The sequence below is a fragment of the Echiichthys vipera genome, assembly GCF_963691815.1.
Source record: "Echiichthys vipera genome assembly, chromosome: 22".
NCBI lineage: Eukaryota > Metazoa > Chordata > Actinopteri > Perciformes > Trachinidae > Echiichthys > Echiichthys vipera.
Window position 1 is genome coordinate 212,093 of NC_139847.1, and position 22,095 is coordinate 234,187.

A 22,095-nucleotide genomic window follows, 5' to 3' on the forward strand; every position below is an offset into this window, starting at 1 on the left:
TCATCTTTAATATATAAAGTTATGAACTGTGTTTATTATAATAATCATCTTTAATATATAAAGTTATGAACTGTGTTTATTATAATAATAATCATCTTTAATATATAAAGTTATGAACTGTGTTTATTATAATAATCATCTTTAATATATAAAGTTATGAACTGTGTTTATTATAATAATAATCATCTTTAATATATAAAGTTATGAACTGTGTTTATTATAATAATCATCTTTAATATATAAAGTTATGAACTGTGTTTATTATAATAATAATCATCTTTAATATATAAAGTTATGAACTGTGTTTATTATAATAATCATCTTTAATATATAAAGTTATGAACTGTGTTTATTATAATAATCATCTTTAATATATAAAGTTATGAACTGTGTTTATTATAATAATCATCTTTAATATATAAAGTTATGAACTGTGTTTATTATAATAATCATCTTTAATATATAAAGTTATGAACTGTGTTTATTATAATAATAATCATCTTTAATATATAAAGTTATGAACTGTGTTTATTATAATAATAATCATCTTTAATATATAAAGTTATGAACTGTGTTTATTATAATAATCATCTTTAATATATAAAGTTATGAACTGTGTTTATAATAATAATAATCATCTTTAATATATAAAGTTATGAACTGTGTTTATTATAATAATCATCTTTAATATATAAAGTTATGAACTGTGTTTATTATAATAATCATCTTTAATATATAAAGTTATGAACTGTGTAGGCGGTAAAGCGGTAAAGTCGCAGCGCGCTCGTCTTGAGCCTCTCCGGACTCCGTAGTTCAGCAGGAAGTGCCGTGTGCAGACGCGCCGTGTTTGTGTGCAGTCCGCGGGTTTAACACTTTATAATTCACATGAATGTATAATTAATAATTAATAATTCACGTGTTTGACACTCAGAACATATAACATTTATAATTATTTATAATCATTTATGATCATTTATGATATAAATGTGATATTTAACACTTTTAACCGTGAAACGGGGACGAGCGTCATGGAGCCGCTGCAGCTGCTCCCGGATCAGCTCAGAGCCCGCGGACAGGCCGTGAGTGACAGCTTTACCCAGTTACAGCTTTACCCTGTTACAGCTTTACCCAGCTACAGCTTTACCCTGTTACAGCTTTACCCAGCTACAGCTTTACCCAGCTACAGCTTTACCCAGTTACAGCTTTACCCTGTTACAGCTTTACCCTGTTACAGCTTTACCCTGTTACAGCTTTACCCTGTTACAGCTTTACCCAGCTACAGCTTTACCCAGCTACAGCTTTACCCTGTTACAGCTTTACCCAGCTACAGCTTTACCCTGTTACAGCTTTACCCAGTGACAGCTTTACCCTGTTACAGCTTTACCCTGTTACAGCTTTACCCAGCTACAGCTTTACCCTGTTACAGCTTTACCCTGTTACAGCTTTACCCTGTTACAGCTTTACCCTGTTACAGCTTTACCCAGCTACAGCTTTACCCTGTTACAGCTTTACCCAGTTACAGCTTTACCCAGTGACAGCTTTACCCTGTTACAGCTTTACCCTGTTACAGCTTTACCCAGCTACAGCTTTACCCTGTTACAGCTTTACCCTGTTACAGCTTTACCCTGTTACAGCTTTACCCTGTTACAGCTTTACCCTGTTACAGCTTTACCCAGCTACAGCTTTACCCTGTTACAGCTTTACCCTGTTACGGCTTTACCCAGCTACAGCTTTACCCTGTTACAGCTTTACCCAGTTACAGCTTTACCCAGTGACAGCTTTACCCTGTTACAGCTTTACCCTGTCACAGCTTTACCCAGTTACAGCTTTACCCTGTTACAGCTTTACCCTGTTACAGCTTTACCCAGCTACAGCTTTACCCAGTTACAGCTTTACCCTGTCACAGCTTTACCCTGTCACAGATTTACCCTGTGACAGCTTTACCCAGTTACAGCTTTACCCTGTTACAGCTTTACCCTGTTACAGCTTTACCCAGCTACAGCTTTACCCAGTTACAGCTTTACCCAGCTACAGCTTTACCCAGCTACAGCTTTACCCTGTTACAGCTTTACCCTGTTACAGCTTTACCCTGTCACAGCTTTACCCTGTCACAGCTTTACCCAGTTACAGCTTTACCCTGTTAGACTTTACCCTGTTACAGCTTTACCCAGTTACAGCTTTACCCTGTCACAGCTTTACCCTGTCACAGCTTTACCCAGTTACAGCTTTACCCTGTTACAGCTTTACCCTGTTACAGCTTTACCCAGCTACAGCTTTACCCAGTTACAGCTTTACCCTGTTACAGCTTTACCCTGTCACAGCTTTACCCAGTTACAGCTTTACCCTGTTACAGCTTTACCCTGTTACAGCTTTACCCAGTTACAGCTTTACCCTGTTACAGCTTTACCCAGTTACAGCTTTACCCAGCTACAGCTTTACCCACTTACAGCTTTACCCAGTTACAGCTTTACCCAGCTACAGCTTTACCCTGTGACAGCTTTACCCAGTTACAGCTTTACCCAGTTACAGCTTTACCCTGTTACAGCTTTACCCTGTTACAGCTTTACCCAGCTACAGCTTTACCCAGCTACAGCTTTACCCAGTTACAGCTTTACCCTGTTACAGCTTTACCCAGCTACAGCTTTACCCAGTTACAGCTTTACCCAGTTACAGCTTTACCCAGTTACAGCTTTACCCAGTTACAGCTCTACCCTGTTACAGCTTTACCCAGTTACAGCTTTACCCAGTTACAGCTTTACCCAGCTACAGCTTTACCCTGTTACAGCTTTACCCTGTGACAGCTTTACCCAGTTACAGCTTTACCCAGTTACAGCTTTACCCTGTTACAGCTTTACCCAGTTACAGCTTTACCCAGCTACAGCTTTACCCAGTTACAGCTTTACCCTGTGACAGCTTTACCCAGTTACAGCTTTACCCAGTTACAGCTTTACCCTGTTACAGCTTTACCCAGTTACAGCTTTACCCTGTTACAGCTTTACCCAGCTACAGCTTTACCCAGCTACAGCTTTACCCAGTTACAGCTTTACCCTGTTACAGCTTTACCCAGCTACAGCTTTACCCAGTTACAGCTTTACCCAGTTACAGCTTTACCCAGTTACAGCTTTACCCAGTTACAGCTTTACCCTGTTACAGCTTTACCCAGTTACAGCTTCACCCTGTTACAGCTTTACCCAGTTACAGCTTTACCCAGTTACAGCTTTACCCTGTTACAGCTTTACCCAGTTACAGCTTTACCCAGCTACAGCTTTACCCAGTTACAGCTTTACCCAGCTACAGCTTTACCCTGTTACAGCTTTACCCAGCTACAGCTTTACCCAGTTACAGCTTTACCCAGTTACAGCTTTACCCTGTTACAGCTTTACCCAGCTACAGCTTTACCCAGTTACAGCTTTACCCAGTTACAGCTTTACCCAGCTACAGCTTTACCCAGTTACAGCTTTACCCAGCTACAGCTTTACCCAGTTACAGCTTTACCCAGTTACAGCTTTACCCAGTTACAGCTTTACCCAGCTACAGCTTTACCCAGTTACAGCTTTACCCAGTTACAGCTTTACCCTGTTACAGCTTTACCCAGTTACAGCTTTACCCAGTTACAGCTTTACCCTGTTACAGCTTTACCCTGTTACAGCTTTACCCAGCTACAGCTTTACCCTGTTTCAGCTTTACCCTGTTACAGCTTTACCCAGTTACAGCTTTACCCTGTTACAGCTTTACCCAGTTACAGCTTTACCCTGTTACAGCTTTACCCAGTTACAGCTTTACCCAGTTACAGCTTTACCCAGTTACAGCTTTACCCTGTTACAGCTTTACCCAGTTACAGCTTTACCCTGTTACAGCTTTACCCAGTTACAGCTTTACCCAGTTACAGCTTTACCCTGTTACAGCTTTACCCAGTTACAGCTTTACCCTGTTACAGCTTTACCCAGTTACAGCTTTACCCACTTACAGCTTTACCCTGTTACAGCTTTACCCAGTTACAGCTTTACCCTGTTACAGCTTTACCCAGTTACAGCTTTACCCAGTTACAGCTTTACCCAGTTACAGCTTTACCCAGTTACAGCTTTACCCAGTTACAGCTTTACCCTGTTACAGCTTTACCCAGTTACAGCTTTACCCAGCTACAGCTTTACCCAGCTACAGCTTTACCCAGTTACAGCTTTACCCTGTTACAGCTTTACCCAGTTACAGCTTCACCCTGTTACAGCTTTACCCAGTTACAGCTTTACCCAGTTACAGCTTTACCCAGTTACAGCTTTACCCTGTTACGGCTTTACCCAGTTACAGCTTCACCCTGTTACAGCTTTACCCAGTTACAGCTTTACCCAGTTACAGCTTTACCCAGTTACAGCTTTACCCAGTTACAGCTTTACCCAGTTACAGCTTTACCCTGTTACGGCTTTACCCAGTTACAGCTTCACCCTGTTACAGCTTTACCCTGTTACAGCTTTACCCAGTTACAGCTTTACCCAGTTACAGCTTTACCCTGTTACGGCTTTACCCAGTTACAGCTTTACCCTGTTACAGCTTTACCCTGTTACAGCTTTACCCTGTTACAGCTTTACCCAGCTACAGCTTTACCCTGTTACAGCTTTACCCAGTTACAGCTTTACCCAGTTACAGCTTTACCCTGTTACGGCTTTACCCAGTTACAGCTTTACCCTGTTACAGCTTTACCCTGTTACAGCTTTACCCTGTTATCTTCACAGGAGTCGCTCTGGTTAAAAAACGTCTTCAGCTTCGTCTCAGAGCAGCTGCTTCCTGTTCTCTCAGGCCCCGCCCCCCCTGCTGCTGACGGCTCACTGACAGGTCAGTCAGCCAATCACTGATGAGGAACAGCAGGAAGTGTTTCTGAGCATTAAACAGATGTGTGTGTGTGTGTGTGTCTCTGTGTGTGTGTGTCTGTGTGTGTCTCTGTGTGTGTGTCTCTCTGTGTGTGTGTGTTTCTGTGTGTGTGTGTGTGTGTGTGTTTCTGTGTGCGTGTCTCTGTGTGTGTGTGTGTGTGTGTCTCTGTGTGTGTGTGTCTGTCTCTGTGTGTGTGTGTGTCTGTCTCTGTGTGTGTGTGTGTGTGTCTGTCTCTGTGTGTGTGTGTGTCTCTGTGTGTGTGTGTTTATCTGTGTGTGTGTGTGTCTGTGTGTGCGTGTGTGTCTCTGTGTCTGTGTGTGTGTGTCTCTGATTGTGTGTGTGTGTGTGTGACTGTGTGTGTGTGTCTCTGTGGGTGTGTGTGTCTCTGTGTGTGTGTGTGTGTGTGTGACTCATCATTCCAGGTGTGTGTGCTGATCAGCTGAGTGTGTGTGTGGTGAAGAAGATCCAGGAGAACACGGCTGTCACACACACTTTACCCGTCAGCTACAGGTATTATTATTATTACTGTTATTATTATTACTGTTATTATTATTGTTGTTATTGTTATTGTTGTTATTGTTATTATGATATTATTGTTGTTATTATTAATATTCATATTATTGTGTGTAACATTCATATCCACGTCTCAGGCCCGTGTGCGTGGCCGAGCTGCTCTCTCAGCAGCACCTGTCCTGCGTCAGTAACCTGTCCTGGAGCACCAATCAGCAGCGAGCGTGGGACAAGGAGGCGGAGCTTTCTCTGCCGGGTCAGCGGGCGCTGCCGCGGGTCAGCCTGCTGCTGATTGGCTGTCTGAGAGAGGGGCGGGGCGGAGAGCTGAGGCTGACGGACGCCAGCGGCAGCGTCACCTGTGAGGTGAGTGATGCGTTCAGGGTCCCAGTGAAGGACACCTGCAGCGTGGTGTGTTCAGGGTCCCAGTGAAGGACACCTGCAGCGTGATGCGTTCAGGGTCCCAGTGAAGGACACCTGCAGCGTGATGCGTTCAGGGTCCCAGTAAAGGACACCTGCAGCGTGGTGTGTTCAGGGTCCCAGTGAAGAACACCTGCAGCGTGGTGTGTTCAGGGTCCCAGTGAAGGACACCTGCAGCGTGATGCGTTCAGGGTCCCAGTGAAGGACACCCGCAGCGTGATGCGTTCAGGGTCTCAGTGAAGGACACCTGCAGCGTGGTGTGTTCAGGGTCTCATTGAAGGACACCCGCAGCGTGATGCGTTCAGGGTCCCACTGAAGGACACCTGCAGCGTGATGCGTTCAGGGTCCCAGTGAAGGACACCTGCAGCGTGATGCGTTCAGGGTCCCAGTGCAGGACACCTGCAGCGTGGTGTGTTCAGGGACTCAGTGAAGGACACCTGTAGCGTGATGCGTTCAGGGTCCCAGTGAAGGACACCTGTAGCGTGATGCGTTCAGGGTCCCAGTGAAGGACACCTGTAGCGTGGTGCGTTCAGGGTCAGTCTAACTCACAGCTGTCTGTCTCTCTCTGCAGTGCCTGTCTCCCTCTCCTCTGTGGCTCAATCGTCCTGTCTTCCTCCTTCACTGGAACTACATCTCCCACAATGCCCCGGGGCAGGACCGGGATGGAGGACACCTGGAGCTGATTGGTTCCCCTGTCCTGCTGTGTCCCAGTTCTGAGCAGGGATTGGTTGTTGGTCCTACAGGAGGGGCGGGGCTTAGCAGGACAGTGGGAGTCAGAGAGGCTGCTGGATTACTGAACAATAGGTGACCTGTCTGTCTCTCACCTGTATGTCTGTCTGTCTGTCTCACCTGTCTGTCTGTCTCTGTCTCACCTGTCTGTCTCTCTGTCCGTCTGTCTGTCTGTCTCTCACCTGTCTGTGTGTCTCTCACCTGTATGTTTGTCTGTCTTTGTCTCACCTGTCTGTCTGTCTCTGTCTCACCTGTCTGTCTGTCTTTGTCTCACCTGTCTGTCTGTCTCTGTCTCACCTGTCTGTCTGTCTCTGTCTCACCTGTATGTCTGTCTGTCTCTCTGTCCGTCTGTCTCTCACCTGTCCGTCTATGTGTCTCTCACCTGTCTGTGTTTGTCTGTCTCTCACCTGTCCGTCTGTCTCTGTCTCACCTGTCTGTCTGTGTGTCTCTCACCTGTCTAACTGTCTCTCTCTGTCTCTCACCTGTCTGTCTGTCCCTGTCTCACCTGTCTGTCTCTGTCTCTCACCTGTCTGTCTGTGTGTCTCTCACCTGTCTGTCTGTCTCTCTCTGTCTCTCACCTGTCTGTCTGTCTCTGTCTCACCTGTCTGTCTCTCTCTGTCTCTCACCTGTCTGTCTGTCTCTGTCTCACCTGTCTGTCTCTCTCTGTCTCTCACCTGTCTGTCTGTCTCTGTCTCACCTGTCTGTCTCTCTCTGTCTCTCACCTGTCTGTCTGTCTCTGTCTCACCTGTCTGTCTCTCTCTGTCTCTCACCTGTCTGTCTGTCTCTGTCTCACCTGTCTGTCTGTCTCTGTCTCTCACCTGTCTGTCTGTCTGTGTGTCTCTCACCTGTCTGTCTGTCTCTCTCTGTCTCTCACCTGTATGTCTGTCTGTCTCTGTCTCACCTGTCTGTCTGTCTCTCTCTGTCTCTCACCTGTATGTCTGTCTGTCTCTGTCTCACCTGTCTGTCTGTCTCTCTCTGTCTCTCACCTGTATGTCCGTCTGTCTCTGTCTCACCTGTCTGTCTGTCTGTCTCTCACCTGTCCGTCTGTCTGTCTCTCACCTGTATGTCCGTCTGTCTCTGTCTCACCTGTCTGTCTGTCTGTCTCTCACCTGTCCGTCTGTCTGTCTCTCACCTGTCTGTCTGTCTCTCTCTGTCTCTCACCTGTCTGTCTGTCTGTCTCTGTCTCACCTGTCTGTCTGTCTCTGTCTCACCTGTCTGTCTGTCTCTGTCTCACCTGTCTGTCTGTCTGTGTCTCACCTGTCTGTCTGTGTTCAGGACTCATGGACAGCGTCTCTCAGTGTGTGGTCTGGTGGGGACAGTCTGTCCTCTGCTTGTTGTTGCAGAAACAACTTTCTTCGTCTTCACTCTGACCGACGATGTTCACACGTTACCTGTTCTGGTCAAGGTGAGTAAGGGGGTGAGGAGGTCCTTCCTGTCTGTCTCACCTGTCTGTCTCTCACCTGTCTGCCTCTCTCCTGTCTGCCTCTCACCTGTCTGCCTCTCACCTGTCTGTCTCACCTGTCTGCCTCTCACCTGTCTGTCTCACCTGTGTGCCTCTCACCTGTGTGCCTCTCACCTGTCTGTCTCTCACCTGTCTGTCTCACCTGTCTGCCTCTCTCCTGTCTGTCTCACCTGTCTCTCACCTGTCTGCCTCTCACCTGTCTGTCTCTCACCTGTCTGTCTCACCTGTCTGTCTCACCTGTCTGCCTCTCACCTGTCTGTCTCACCTGTGTGCCTCTCACCTGTGTGCCTCTCACCTGTCTGTCTCTCACCTGTCTGCCTCTCTCCTGTCTGTCTCTCACCTGTCTGTCTCACCTGTCTGTCTCTCACCTGTCTGTCTGTCACCTGTCTGCCTCTCACCTGTCTGTCTCTCACCTGTCTGCCTCTCACCTGTCTGTCTCTCACCTGTCTGTCTCTCACCTGTCTGCCTCTCACCTGTCTGCCTCTCACCTGTCTGCCTCTCACCTGTCTCTCTCTCACCTGTCTGTCTCTCACCTGTCTGCCTCTCACCTGTCTCTCTCTCACCTGTCTGCCTCTCACCTGTCTGTCTGCCTCCAGGACAGCGGCAGGCTGTGGTGGTCTCGGTGTGTGTGTGTCGGTCAGAGCGTGTGTGTGACGGCGTTGCGCGTGTGCGTCCTGCGAGGCTGGAGAGGAAACAACATCCTGTGTGTGACCGACCGCTCTGAGATACACACCAACTACACACACACGCCGTCGGACACGCCCCCTGCCCCGATGATGTCACACGATGATGACGACGGCGACTGTGAGGAGGCGGAGCCAGAGATAGACGATGTCCAATCAGCTGTGAGGATGAAGAAGTCCAGAGTCATCAGTTACCAGGTAGAACACAGACACAACAGGCTCTGATTGGCTGTTTCCTGTGTGCTAAGCCCCGCCCCTCTCCTCTGATAGGGCACAGTGACTGAGGTGGTGAGTGAGGGGGCGGGGCTGTACGTGATTGACAGGAAGGTGGGTCTGTGCCTGGCCTATCAGCCGGCTCTGAGGAGGACGCTGAGAGCAGGAGACGCTGTGGAGGTGAGGAGACGCGTCACACGTTCACGCACGTCGGCCAACGCTTCGGCGTTTTCTGCGGCGAACAACGAATATTAATGTTGTGACATCACGGCGAACGTCCGTCCCTCAGCTCCATCACGTCCACTTCCTGTACCGGCCCTGTCCCGACTTCCCTCCCAGCATGCTCTGCACCTGTCTGCGCTCCAGCCTCAGGGTCACCGCCTTCAGCCGGGCGGCGGGTTCGGCGCCCGACCGCAGCTGCCCCGGTGATGGAGTGTTACCGCGGTTACTGCTGGAGAAGAACGTGGGCGTGTCCGAGTACCTGTGGAGCTGTCACCTGAGCTCTCAGCTGTCACACAGGTGAGGACGGTGAGGACGGCGTGGCCTCTGCAGGTCAGCGGTTGGACAGTAATGGACGTCTGTCTCTGTCTCCAGTCTCCGCCCCAGTGTGGTGAAGCAGCAGTGTGTGTGTGTGTTGTCCTGGAAACTCATGGAGTCTGTGTGGAGACGAGGGGGACGAGGAAGGAGGGACATCTACTCAGAGATGCTGGACGAGCCTCACACCTGTCCTCTGACACAGGTACACCTGTCCACTTCTGTCTCTGCAGTAGTGTCCTCTGTGTCTCTGCAGTGTCCTCTGTGTCTCTGCAGTACAGTGTCCTCTGTGTCTCTGTGTCCTCTGTGTCTCTGCAGTACAGTGTCCTCTGTGTCTCTGTGTCTCAGTGTCCTCTGTGTCTCTGTGTCTCTGCAGTACAGTGTCCTCTGTGTCTCTGTGTCTCAGTGTCCTCTGTGTCTCTGTGTCTCAGTGTCCTCTGTGTCTCTGTGTCTCTGCAGTACAGTGTCCTCTCTGTGTCTCTGTGTCTCAGTGTCCTCTGTGTCTCTGTGTCTCTGCAGTACAGTGTCCTCTCTGTGTCTCTGTGTCTCTGCAGTACAGTGTGGACCCTGCAGTGTCTCAGTGTCCTCTCTGTGTCTCAGTGTCCTCTGTGTCTCTGTGTCCTCTGTGTCTCTGCAGTACAGTGTCCTCTCTGTGTCCTCTGTGTCTCTGCAGTACAGTGTGGACCCTGCAGTGTCTCAGTGTCCTCTGTGTCTCTGTGTCTCTGCAGTACAGTGTGGACCCTGCAGTGCCTCAGTGTCCTCTGTGTCTCTGCAGTACAGTGTGGACCCTGCAGTGTCTCAGTGTCCTCTGTGTCTCTGTGTCTCTGCAGTACAGTGTGGACCCTGCAGTGTCTCAGTACGTCAGTGTCTCAGAGCTGGTTGGGTGTCTCCAGGCAGAGTGCTGGTCTTCGGTGTCCCTCAGCTCTCTGCTGCCTCTCGGTGGATCTGGTCTGTCCCGGTGTGAGATCAACACGGCCCTGTCCTGGTCCTGCAGGACTCTGAACTCTGACCCCAGGACTGGACACACTCTCAGGTAAGGAGCTCGCTGCTGACGCACGCTCAAGTCCTGGCTGAAGACTTAATCAGAGCCCGCTGTGATGGTCCCGTCCTCTGAGCGCTGGACGAACGTCCCAGATCCTGGTCTCTAACTGTCCCAGATCGTGGTCTCTAACTGACCCAGATCTTGGTCTCTGACTGACCCAGATCTTGGTCTCTAACTGACCCAGATCCTGGTCTCTAACTGACCCAGATCCTGGTCTCTAACTGTCCCAGATCTTGGTCTCTAACTGACCCAGATCTTGGTCTCTAACTGACCCAGATCCTGGTCTCTAACTGTCCCAGATCTTGGTCTCTAACTGTCCCAGATCTTGGTCTCTAACTGACCCAGATCTTGGTCTCTAACTGACCCAGATCCTGGTCTCTAACTGACCCAGATCTTGGTCTCTAACTGTCCCAGATCTTGGTCTGTAACTGACCCAGATCTTGGTCTCTGACTGACCCAGATCTTGGTCTCTGACTGACCCAGATCTTGGTCTCTAACTGACCCAGATCCTGGTCTCTAACTGTCCCAGATCTTGGTCCCTGACTGACCCAGATCTTGGTCTCTAACTGTCCCAGATCTTGGTCTCTAACTGTCCCAGATCTTGGTCTCTAACTGACCCAGATCTTGGTCTCTAACTGACCCAGATCCTGGTCTCTAACTGACCCAGATCTTGGTCTCTAACTGTCCCAGATCTTGGTCTGTAACTGACCCAGATCTTGGTCTCTGACTGACCCAGATCTTGGTCTCTGACTGACCCAGATCTTGGTCTCTAACTGACCCAGATCCTGGTCTCTAACTGTCCCAGATCTTGGTCCCTGACTGACCCAGATCTTGGTCTCTAACTGACCCAGATCTTGGTCTCTAACTGTCCCAGATCTTGGTCTCTAACTGACCCAGATCTTGGTCTCTAACTGACCCAGATCTTGGTCTCTAACTGACCCAGATCTTGGTCTCTAACTGACCCAGATCTTGGTCTCTAACTGTCCCAGATCCTGGTCTGTAACTGACCCAGATCTTGGTCTCTAACTGACCCAGATCTTGGTCCCTAACTGACCCAGATCTTGGTCTCTAACTGTCCCAGATCTTGGTCTCTAACTGACCCAGATCTTGGTCTCTAACTGACCCAGATCTTGGTCTCTGACTGACCCAGATCTTGGTCTCTAACTGACCCAGATCTTGGTCTCTAACTGACCCAGATCTTGGTCTCTGACTGACCCAGATCTTGGTCTCTGACTGACCCAGATCTTGGTCTCTAACTGACCCAGATCTTGGTCTCTGACTGACCCAGATCTTGGTCTCTGACCGACCCAGATCCTGGTCTCTAACTGACCCAGATCTTGGTCTCTGACTGACCCAGATCTTGGTCTCTAACTGACCCAGATCTTGGTCTCTGACTGACCCAGATCTTGGTCCCTGACTGACCCAGATCTTGATCTCTAACTGACCCAGATCTTGGTCTGTAACTGACCCAGATCTTGGTCTCTAACTGACCCAGATCTTGGTCTCTGACTGACCCAGATCTTGGTCCCTGACTGACCCAGATCTTGATCTCTAACTGACCCAGATCTTGGTCTCTAACTGACCCAGATCTTGGTCCCTGACTGACCCAGATCTTGGTCTCTAACTGACCCAGATCTTGGTCTTCCTCTGATTCACCGACTCCTTCTTGTTCTTCACGGATCAGGAGAGAAATGAACTCATGACAATGAGCCGAGTCCTGACGTCCAGACAAACCAGACGCATCACCACTGCTTTTAAATTGTTCCTTAAAGGTTGAATGTGCAGAACGATCAGAGCGGCTCCATCTAGAGTCTCCAGTTCCTCGTCTCAACAACAAAAAAGAAGTCCAGCAGTGGGGTTGCCAGGTTGGTCAGACCCGGCCCAGCAGCTCCAGGAGAGCGGAGTCTGTTTGAGCCTGTTTGAACCCGTCCCCTCCAGAAAACCACAGCATCAAAACAAGGATTAGAGGAGTTTGACTGACAGTTAGCGTTAGCCGTTAGCGTTAGCCGTTAGCGTTAGCCGTCCCAGCTAAGTGCAGATGAAAGTGATGTTAGCATCCAGGAGCAGCGTAGCCATGTGGGCGTGCGTTTGAATGGCATTCCTCTCCTTTCTCTCAGTCCATGGAGTGAATGCTCGGCCTATAGGGACTCACAGCCTACAGTAGCTGCACCCAACAACAGGCAACCCTGGCAACCAGCCTACAGTAGCTGCACCCAACAACAGACAACCCTGGCAACCAGCCTACAGTAGCTGCACCCAACAACAGACAACCCTGGCAACCAGCCTACAGTAGCTGCACCCAACAACAGACAACCCTGGCAACCAGCCTACAGTAGCTGCACCCAACAACAGGCAACCCTGGCAACCAGCAACGCCCAACGCTATTGGCTGCTGCCATGGAAACACAACGGGACAGGAAGTCAAACATTTAAATATTCATTCAGACTAAAGAGAGTTTTACTTTGATTCTGTTTTTATTAAAATAAAACTTTAATAAAGTTTTTTATTAGAAATAAAACTTTAATAAAGTTTCTGCACATTCAACCTTTAAAATGATATTTTATACATCAAAGACGTTACTGAGTGACATGGTCAAACCCCTGACAGGCCCCGCCCCCTGCTGCTGGTCGGCGTGCTGGAGCTGCCGTCAAACACGTCCCAACACACGCTGCAGCTCAGAGACGGGACGGGGGGCGTGGCCTGCGTCGCCACGGAAACTAGCGAGGAAGAGGATGGAGGTCAGAGGGCGGTCTTCAACACGGCGTGGATAGGTACACACACACACGCACACACACGCAGTTTACCTGAGGTGACCTTTAACCCGTGTGTGTGTGTGTGTGTGTAGGTTGTCTGGTGTGTGTGCGCAGGTTCACCATGGTAACGGAGAGGTTCCTCCAGTCAGATTTCCCCTCGTCCAATCACCTGCAGCGGGACGAGTTTGTGGCGCTCAGGCGCTGCAGAGTCTACCTGCAGTTCTCTCTGGACCACCTGACCGTCCTCAGCCCCTCCGTCGCCATGGTGACGCACCTGCAGAGACAGAAGGGGGCGGAGTCAGCGGGTGATGTCACAGAAGGTCAGACCACGGCGAGGAAGAGAAAAAGAAGAGAAGAAAAGTCGAGCTCCTCCTCCTCCCGGCCCTGCGTCTCCGTGGTGATCAGGGTGGAGCAGAAGGAGGGCGTTGCCTGGAGGAACACGGGGGAGGGGCTACAACCGGAGGAGGCGGGGCTGACGCCGTGCTTCTCTGTCAGAGCTGCTTCCATTGGTCCAGTGGTCGTCTGGGGGCGGGACCCGAAGAACGGACCAATGACGGACAGGGAGGCGGAGACAGAGAGGGAGGACAAGGTGAGAGGACGCGTTCGTGCAGCGATGACTGAACGTGCTGCATCCCATAATGCACCTGGGTTCCTGTTGTCCTGCAGGTGGTCCTGGTGCTCTCGGGGGCGTCGGCGCGCTGGTTTCCTGTCCTGCAGCCGGGACGCTTCTACAGACTCACCGCCGCCGACACACAGGTAACGACAACAACACGAGTGGGTCTGATGTCTGGTGATGTCACTGAGGGGGCGGGGCCGACACACAGGTAACGACAACAACACGAGTGGGTCTGATGCCTGTGGTGATGTCACTGAGGGGGCGGGGCCGACACACAGGTAACAATAACAACACGAGTGGGTCTGATGCCTGTGGTGATGTCACTGAGGGGGCGGGGCCGACACACAGGTAACAACAACACGAGTGGGTCTGATGTCTGTGGTGATGTCACTGAGGGGGCGGGGCCGACACACAGGTAACAATAACACGAGTGGGTCTGATGTCTGTGGTGATGTCACTGAGGGGGCGGGGCCGACACACAGGTAACAATAACACGAGTGGGTCTGATGCCTGTGGTGATGTCACTGAGGGGGCGGGGCCGACACACAGGTAACAACAACAACACGAGTGGGTCTGATGCCTGTGGTGATGTCACTGAGGGGGCGGGGCCGACACACAGGTAACAACAACAACACGAGTGGGTCTGATGTCTGTGGTGATGTCACTGAGGGGGCGGGGCCGACACACAGGTAACAACAACAACACGAGTGGGTCTGATGTCTAGTGATGTCACTGAGGGGGCGGGGCCGACACACAGGTAACAACAACAACACGATTGGGTCTGATGCCTGTGGTGATGTCACTGAGGGGGCGGGGCCGACACACAGGTAACAATAACAACACGAGTGGGTCTGATGTCTGTGGTGATGTCACTGAGGGGGCGGGGCCGACACACAGGTAACAACAACAACACGAGTGGGTCTGATGTCTAGTGATGTCACTGAGGGGGCGGGGCCGACACACAGGTAACAACAACAACACGATTGGGTCTGATGCCTGTGGTGATGTCACTGAGGGGGCGGGGCCGACACACAGGTAACAATAACAACACGAGTGGGTCTGATGTCTGTGGTGATGTCACTGAGGGGGCGGGGCAGACACACACGTCAATTAGCAGGTAAGATGATGTCATCACTGTGCAGCTGATTGGTCCTTTCTCCCTTCAGGATCCCAGTGTTCTGATTGGCTGTGGTGTCTCTGGGCGGAGGGGGGTGGAGCTACACACTGACGTCACCCTCCAGGTCCGACCTGATTGGAGGTTCCACACCCTGACACGCCCACTGCTGCTGCACACACACACACAGGTAACACACACACACACACACACAGGGACACACACACACAGGTAACACACACACACAGTTAACACACACACACAGGGACACACACACACACACACAGGTAACACATACACACACACACACACACAGGGGCACACACACACAGGTAACACACACACGTAGGGACACACACACACAGGGACACACACACAGGTAACACACACACAGGGACACACACACAGGTAACACACACACCTGTCTCTCTCTCTCTCTCTCTGTCCTCAGGCTCTCTCGCCCGTCGTCATGACTGTCTCTGACGTGTTGGACTGCAGGTAAAATCACTGCTCTCTGATTGGTTCGTTTGGCAGCAGTTCAAACTCTTCTCTCATTGGTCAGAAGTGTAAGTGTGTGTGTGTGTGTGTGTAGGTCAGAGGTGGTGTGTTTTCAGGCTCAGGTGTGTGACAGGATCAGTGTGACGGACCGGAGCGCTGACACAGCAGGTGTTCGACTCACAGTGTGTGACCAGAGTGGGCGGAGCCTTCAGGTGTACCTGGACCTGAGCCACACCCCCTACCCACCAGGCCTGTTGCCTGGCAACACACTTCTGCTGTCAGGGTTCCAGAGACGAGTGTCCAGGTAACACGCTGACACACGTCCTGTCAGGTGTGTGTGTGTGTGTGTGTGTGTGTCACCTGTAGTGTGTGTGTGTGTCACCTGTAGTGTGTGTGTGTGTGTCACCTGTAGTGTGTGTGTGTGTGTCACCTGTAGTGTGTGTGTTTCAGGTCCGGAGGTGTGTACTGCTCCTTCCTCCCCGTCAGCTCGGTAACCGTGGTAACAGCGGGGGAATCGAGGTAACGCCGTTGACGCTCGACACATTGATGACGTGCGTCCGTATCTTTGTTGATTCTGATTGGTTCTTTTTCCTGTTAGCTCCGCCCCTCCTCCTCCTGCTCCCATGATGCATCTGGGTGTGTGGGCGTCCAGCACGGAGCAGAGGTGCATTGTGGGTCGGATCAAAGTTCACGTGGTGTGTTTCCTGTTCCTGCATCTGCAGTGGAGCTGCTCGCTGTGTGGGAGTGTCTATGTACAGGTGATCTACTGTGATCTACTGTGATCTACTCTGCTGTGATCTACTCTACTGTGATCTACTCTACTGTGATCTACTCTACTGTGATCTACTCTACTGTGATCTACTCTACTGTGATCTACTCTACTGTGATCTACTCTACTGTGATCTACTGTGATCTACTCTACTGTGATCTACTGTGATCTACTCTACTGTGATCTACTCTACTGTGATCTACTGTGATCTACTGTGATCTACTCTACTGTGATCTACTGTGATCTACTCTACTGTGATCTACTGTGATCTACTCTGCTGTGATCTACTCTGCTGTGATCTACTCTACTGTGATCTACTCTACTGTGATCTACTCTACTGTGATCTACTGTGATCTACTGTGATCTATTCTCTCTCTCAGTCTTGTTCAGGTCCCCAGTGTCTTTCGACTTCATCCGTCTTTCAGTCCAAAGCAAAGTAAGACTTCACTTTATCAGACTCCTAGAGGACACTTTAGCACACGTTTATGCTCCTAGAGGACACTTTAGCACACGTTTATGCTCCTAGAGGACACTTTAACACACGTTTATGCTCCTAGAGGACACTTTAACACACGTTTAGGCTCCTAGAGGACACTTTAACACACGTTTATGCTCCTAGAGGACACTTTAACACACGTTTAGGCTCCTAGAGGACACTTTAACACACGTTTATGCTCCTAGAGGACACTTTAACACACGTTTATGCTCCTAGAGGACACGTTAACACACGTTTATGCTCCTAGAGGACACTTTAACACACGTTTATGCTCCTAGAGGACACTTTAACACACGTTTATGCTCCTAGAGGACACTTTAACACACGTTTATGCTCCTAGAGGACACTTTATCACACGTTTATGCTCCTAGAGGACACTTTAACACACGTTAATGCTCCTAGAGGACACTTTAGCACACGTTTATGCTCCTAGAGAACACTTTAGCACACGTTTATGCTGCTAGAGGACACTTTAGCACACGTTTATGCTCCTAGAGGACACTTTAACACACGTTTATGCTCCTAGAGGACACTTTAACACATGTTTATGCTCCTAGAGGATACTTTAACACACGTTTATGCTCCTAGAGGACACTTTAACACACGTTTATGCTCCTAGAGGACACTTTAACACACGTTTATGCTCCTAGAGGACACTTTAACACACGTTTATGCTCCTAGAGGACACTTTAACACATGCTTATGCTCCTAGAGGACACTTTAACACACATTTATGCTCCTAGAGGACACTTTAACACACGTTTATGCTCCTAGAGGACACTTTAACACACGTTTAGTCTCCTAGAGGACACTTTAACACACGTTTATGCTCCTAGAGGACACTTTAACACACGTTTATGCTCCTAGAGGACACTTTAACACACGTTTATGCTCCTAGAGGACACTTTAACACACGTTTATGCTCCTAGAGGACACTTTAGGACACGTTCATGCTCCTAGAGGACACTTTAACACACGTTCATGCTCCTAGAGGACACTTTAACACACGTTTATGCTCCTAGAGGACACTTTAACACACGTTTATGCTCCTAGAGGACACTTTAGCACACGTTTATGCTCCTAGAGGACACTTTAACACACGTTTATGCTCCTAGAGGACACTTTAGCACACGTTTATGCTCCTAGAGGACACTTTAACACACGTTTATGCTCCTAGAGGACACTTTAACACACGTTTATGCTCCTAGAGGACACTTTAGCACACGTTTATGCTCCTAGAGGACACGTTAACACACGTTCATGCTCCTAGAGGACACTTTAACACACGTTTATGCTCCTAGAGGACACTTTAACACAAGTTTATGCTCCTAGAGGACACTTTAGCACACGTTTATGCTCCTAGAGGACACTTTAACACACGTTTATGCTCCTAGAGGACACTTTAGCACACGTTTATGCTCCTAGAGGACACTTTAACACACGTTTATGCTCCTAGAGGACACTTTAGCACACGTTTATGCTCCTAGAGGACACTTTAACACACGTTTATGCTCCTAGAGGACACTTTAGCACACGTTTATGCTCCTAGAGGACACTTTAACACACGTTTATGCTCCTAGAGGACACTTTAACACAGGTTTATGCTCCTAGAGGACACTTTAGCACACGTTTATGCTCCTAGAGGACACTTTAGCACACGTTTATGCTCCTAGAGGACACTTTAGGAGGTGTGTGTGTGTGTGTACTCAGGCTGGTGGTCGATGACGGCACAGGTGAAGCCCACGTCTGGTTCTCAGGTGCTGTGGTTCGTCCTCTGCTGGGATTGGCTGATTCTCAGTGGGAGGGGCTTCAGAGAGCGCTCCGGGTCCGAGGACACGTCAGAGTCTACCCCCGGGGGCGGAGCATGGTCAGTACCACTTCCTGTTTGTATTTACCTGTGTGTGTGTCTCAGGTGTGTATTTACCTGTGTGTGTGTGTCTCAGGTGTGTATTGACCTGTGTGTGTGTCTCAGGTGTGTATTTACCTGTGTGTGTGTGTCTCAGGTGTGTATTTACCTGTCTGTGTGTGTCTCAGGTGTGTATTTACCTGTTAGTGTGTGTCTCAGGTCTGTATTTACCTGTGTGTGTGTGTCTCAGGTGTGTATTTACCTGTGTGTGTGTGTCTCAGGTGTGTATTTACCTGTGTGTGTGTGTGTGTCTCAGGTGTGTATTTACCTGTGTGTGTGTGTGTGTCTCAGGTGTGTATTTACCTGTGTGTGTGTGTGTGTCTCAGGTGTGTATTTACCTGTGTGTGTGTGTCTCAGGTGTGTATTTACCTGTGTGTGTGTGTGTGTCTCAGGTGTGTATTTACCTGTGTGTGTGTGTCTCAGGTGTGTACTTACCTGTGTGTGTGTGTCTCAGGTGTGTATTTACCTGTGTGTGTGTGTCTCAGGTGTGTATTTACCTGTGTGTGTGTGTGTCTCAGGTGTGTATTTACCTGTGTGTGTGTGTCTCAGGTGTGTACTTACCTGTGTGTGTGTGTGTCTCAGGTGTGTATTTACCTGTGTGTGTGTGTGTCTCAGGTGTGTATTTACCTGTGTGTGTGTGTCTCAGGTGTGTATTTACCTGTGTGTGTGTGTGTGTGTCTCAGGTGTGTATTTACCTGTGTGTGTGTCTCAGGTGTGTGACTCTGGGGACCCTCTCCTTCACTTCCTGTCGTGCGTGTGCAGCAGTGATGTCTCCTGTCGTCAGCTCCGTCTCACCTGCAGGAAACAAAACAAGCAGCGATCAGAAGGTCAGACTCACCTGTGCACCTGGACTGACTCACTCACCTGTGCTCATGTACCTTTAGATTTGAGTGAGCGTATTAACTCACAGTGTGAACGGGGTCCCTCTGCACTGGTTATAAATACATATAAACATATATTTATAGAACTGTATAAATGTATGTTTATACATCTGTCCGTTCACACGCCGCAGGTGAAATCACCAACAGGTGAAATCACCAACAGGTGAAATCACCAACAGGTGGAAGCAAACGTTTGAACTTGAATGTTTGTCCTTTGTTTCAGAGATGAAGAGGTTCAGTCGAGGAGACCGAGACTTCATGACACGGGTGACTCCGCCCCTACAGCTCACCTGTCTGAACCTGGACTGATCTCACCTGTCTGCACCTGGACCGATCTCACCTGTCTGCACCTGGACTGATCTCACCTGTCTGCACCTGGACCGATCTCACCTGTCTGCACCTGGACTGATCTCACCTGTCTACACCTGGACTGATCTCACCTGTCTGCACCTGGACTGATCTCACCTGTCTGCACCTGGACTGATCTCACCTGTCTGCACCTGGACCGATCTCACCTGTCTGCACCTGGACTGATCTCACCTGTCTACACCTGGACTGATCTCACCTGTTTGCACCTGGACTGATCTCACCTGTCTGCACCTGGACTGATCTCACCTGTCTGCACCTGGACTGATCTCACCTGTCTGCACCTGGACTGATCTCACCTGTCTGCACCTGGACTGATCTCACCTGTCTGCACCTGGACTGATCTCACCTGTCTACACCTGGACTGATCTCACCTGTCTGCACCTGGACTGATCTCACCTGTCTGCACCTGGACTGATCTCACCTGTCTGCACCTGGACCGATCTCACCTGTCTGCACCTGGACTGATCTCACCTGTCTGCACCTGGACTGATCTCACCTGTCTGCACCTGGACCGATCTCACCTGTCTGCACCTGGACCGATCTCACCTGTCTGCACCTGGACGGATGTTGTGATGTGTCAGTTTTGTTAAATGAATGTTTCAGTAAAAGTGAATAAATCTTTTCATTGTTTTTCACCTGAAGTCTGTTTTGTTTCACAGCCTGTTGTCATGGCAACAGGACAAACACCTGACAGCCAGGTAAACAAAACACAGTGAGTTCACTTAGTAAAAAACATGAATTATTATTACGACTCAAGTATTACAGTGTTGTTGTTGTTGTTGTTTAGCAGCTGCAGACAGTAAACTGTGATGTTTACAGTATTACAGTGTTGTTGTTGTTGTTTAGCAGCTGCAGACAGTAAACTGTGATGTTTACAGTGTTACAGTGTTGTTGTTGTTGTTGTTTAGCAGCTGCAGACAGTAAACTGTGATGTTTACAGTATTACAGTGTTGTTGTTGTTGTTGTTTAGCAGCTGCAGACAGTAAACTGTGATGTTTACAGTATTACAGTGTTGTTGTTGTTGTTTAGCAGCTGCAGACAGTAAACTGTGATGTTTACAGTATTACAGTGTTGTTGTTGTTGTTGTTTAGCAGCTGCAGACAGTAAACTGTGATGTTTACAGTATTACAGTGTCGTTGTTGTTGTTGTTTAGCAGCTGCAGACAGTAAACTGTGATGTTTACAGTATTACAGTGTTGTTGTTGTTGTTTAGCAGCTGCAGACAGTAAACTGTGATGTTTACAGTATTACAGTGTTGTTGTTGTTGTTTAGCAGCTGCAGACAGTAAACTGTGATGTTTACAGTATTACAGTGTTGTTGTTGTTGTTGTTTAGCAGCTGCAGACAGTAAACTGTGGTGTTTACAGTATTACAGTGTTGTTGTTGTTGTTGTTTAGCAGCTACAGACAGTAAACTGTGATGTTTACAGTATTACAGTGTCGTTGTTGTTGTTGTTTAGCAGCTGCAGACAGTAAACTGTGATGTTTACAGTATTACAGTGTTGTTGTTGTTGTTTAGCAGCTGCAGACAGTAAACTGTGATGTTTACAGTATTACAGTGTTGTTGTTGTTGTTTAGCAGCTGCAGACAGTAAACTGTGATGTTTACAGTATTACAGTGTTGTTGTTGTTGTTTAGCAGCTGCAGACAGTAAACTGTGATGTTTACAGTATTACAGTGTTGTTGTTGTTGTTGTTTAGCAGCTGCAGACAGTAAACTTTGATGTTTACAGTATTACAGTGTTGTTGTTGTTTAGCAGCTGCAGACAGTAAACTGTGATGTTTACAGTATTACAGTGTTGTTGTTGTTGTTGTTTAGCAGCTGCAGACAGTAAACTGTGATGTTTACAGTATTACAGTGTTGTTGTTGTTGTTTAGCAGCTGCAGACAGTAAACTGTGATGTTTACAGTATTACAGTGTTGTTGTTGTTGTTTAGCAGCTGCAGACAGTAAACTGTGATGTTTACAGTATTACAGTGTTGTTGTTGTTTAGCAGCTGCAGACAGTAAACTGTGATGTTTACAGTATTACAGTGTTGTTGTTGTTTAGCAGCTGCAGACAGTAAACTGTGATGTTTACAGTATTACAGTGTTGTTGTTGTTGTTGTTTAGCAGCTGCAGACAGTAAACTGTGATGTTTACAGTATTACAGTGTTGTTGTTGTTTAGCAGCTGCAGACAGTAAACTGTGATGTTTACAGTATTACAGTGTTGTTGTTGTTGTTGTTTAGCAGCTGCAGACAGTAA

At 48.7% G+C, this 22,095-nt stretch overlaps 1 protein-coding gene across 3 annotated transcripts; it reads left to right on the plus strand.

Moving 5' to 3' along the window:
* The first annotated feature begins 828 nt into the window (after window positions 1-828).
* Window positions 829-20,380, plus strand: ctc1 (CTS telomere maintenance complex component 1). Of its 3 annotated transcripts, XM_083937074.1 has the most exons (24): window positions 829-1,079; window positions 4,728-4,827; window positions 5,286-5,373; window positions 5,514-5,736; window positions 6,362-6,594; window positions 7,795-7,924; window positions 8,578-8,862; window positions 8,935-9,057; window positions 9,167-9,396; window positions 9,472-9,616; window positions 10,242-10,444; window positions 13,061-13,224; window positions 13,299-13,795; window positions 13,873-13,962; window positions 14,989-15,126; window positions 15,388-15,434; window positions 15,529-15,738; window positions 15,885-15,953; window positions 16,033-16,192; window positions 16,584-16,639; window positions 18,410-18,566; window positions 19,091-19,123; window positions 19,318-19,432; window positions 19,710-20,380. In XM_083937074.1, exons 1-24 carry the CDS (start codon window positions 966-968, stop codon window positions 19,793-19,795), a joined length of 3,696 nt encoding a protein of 1,231 aa, XP_083793200.1. In that variant the 5' UTR covers window positions 829-965; the 3' UTR covers window positions 19,796-20,380. The 3 variants fall into 3 exon arrangements, with proteins under 3 accessions (XP_083793200.1, XP_083793202.1, XP_083793201.1); XM_083937076.1 differs by lacking the exon at window positions 19,091-19,123 and having other exon boundaries at window positions 19,289-19,432; XM_083937075.1 differs by lacking the exon at window positions 19,091-19,123.
* Window positions 20,381-22,095: the final 1,715 nt, after the last annotated feature.